The sequence below is a fragment of the Phalaenopsis equestris genome, unplaced genomic scaffold (genome assembly GCF_001263595.1).
Source record: "Phalaenopsis equestris unplaced genomic scaffold, ASM126359v1 Scaffold000036, whole genome shotgun sequence".
NCBI classification, from domain to species: domain Eukaryota; kingdom Viridiplantae; phylum Streptophyta; class Magnoliopsida; order Asparagales; family Orchidaceae; genus Phalaenopsis; species Phalaenopsis equestris.
In genome coordinates, this window is record NW_018164478.1 from 1,675,836 (window position 1) to 1,677,282 (window position 1,447).

A 1,447-nucleotide genomic window follows, 5' to 3' on the forward strand; every position below is an offset into this window, starting at 1 on the left:
TTTGCCTTGGTGAACTATTTGATTGATTCTCTTCCGTGGACGTAGATCCAGTTGGATCGAACCACGTAAACGATCTGTGTTTGCTTGTGTTCTTTACATCTCATTTCTATGTCAGGAAGTACATATCTCACAACAAAAATTTTATATAATCTCATCCAAGTTCATGAAAATATCAAACCATTGTTATGCACCCAAACTATGAAGACAACATAACATCATTATAATATTCCCAAATCTCCATCAAATTTTATTTTTAATTCCACTCATCTTATCCAAACCATTTTTTTATGCTAAAAAGTAAAACCATCTTTTATGTTTCTCTGTATCACGCAAATATAAAATAAGTAAAAAACCATTTCCATATATAGAAACTACAAACCCTAAAGACAAACAATCAATGACACCCACTTCTCTACACTAAAGATTCAACCTGCAAGCAAAAAGACAAATGTAACATAAAACCAACCGCTCCTCATTCATTCATCCTTCTTCAACTCTTCTCCCTTGTCCTCCACCGCCGTATCACCGCCGGCCGGCTCCTTCTCCCCCATCTTCACCTGAGCCTCATCCCTCTCCCTGAAATACCTCTCGAACGCCCTCGGTAAGAACCTCGGAATCAAAAACCCAAACAGATTCACCGAAAAGTAAACCAGATTAACAGTCGCCAATCCCCTCCCAAACCAAAGCCATGTCAAATCCTTCACGGAAGCTACTGCCGGAACCGTCTTGTTGAACCACACATCCTGGTTCCAGTCGACAATCACAAAGATCCGCCGCACGGTATAGAGAAGCGGAACGATCGCCCTTACCGGCGGCGAGAAGAGCGACAGCCCGCTGATAACATTTTCGGTCAAGATCTGACAGGAAAGAAGGAAGAGGTGCGGGGTTGCGGATCTCACCGCATGATCATCCCCCCGAGCAAAGCCGCCGAGCACGTACGCGAGCGGCAAGAAAAGGCCCAGCGTGGTGCCTATGACTACATAGAGTTGGAACATTCGCGATCCGTGAAAAACCTGGCTCGGTTCGCTGGAAGGATGTTTGGAAGATCGGAATACGAATCGGGATAGCAGGATTGCGTAGATTGTGGCGAAGGCGGGGAAAACGAGGTCTAATAATGGAACGAGGCCGCTTGCGGAGAAGACCATTATGAAGGCTACGAGCTGTAGCTCGATAACTCGGAGAGAACCCATGACGCCGCCCATCACGCTTTGGGTCTTTACAGTGTCTGGGGGGGTTGATGAGGGTGGAACGGAGCGTGGTGCGACGGCTAACGAGAGGCCCGACATCTTCAGAGGAAGAGGAAGGAGAAGGGTTTGCAGTCTATGGTGAACGGGCAGGCAAGATGTTTGATGCAATTTGTGGAGAATGGAGGAAGGAGGATGGTGCTTTGTACGGGTGAGGAATGAGGAAGATGAGGGACATGTGGCATGTGGAGGTTTTGGCACGG

General features: G+C 46.9%; 1 protein-coding gene across 1 annotated transcript; it reads right to left on the reverse strand.

Annotated features, from left to right (window-relative positions):
* Nucleotides 1–297: 297 nt before the first annotated feature.
* Nucleotides 298–1,447, reverse strand: LOC110018861. Its single transcript, XM_020716325.1, has one exon. The coding sequence runs from the start codon at nucleotides 1,284–1,286 to the stop codon at nucleotides 477–479; it is 810 nt and encodes a 269-aa protein (XP_020571984.1). The 5' UTR covers nucleotides 1,287–1,447; the 3' UTR covers nucleotides 298–476.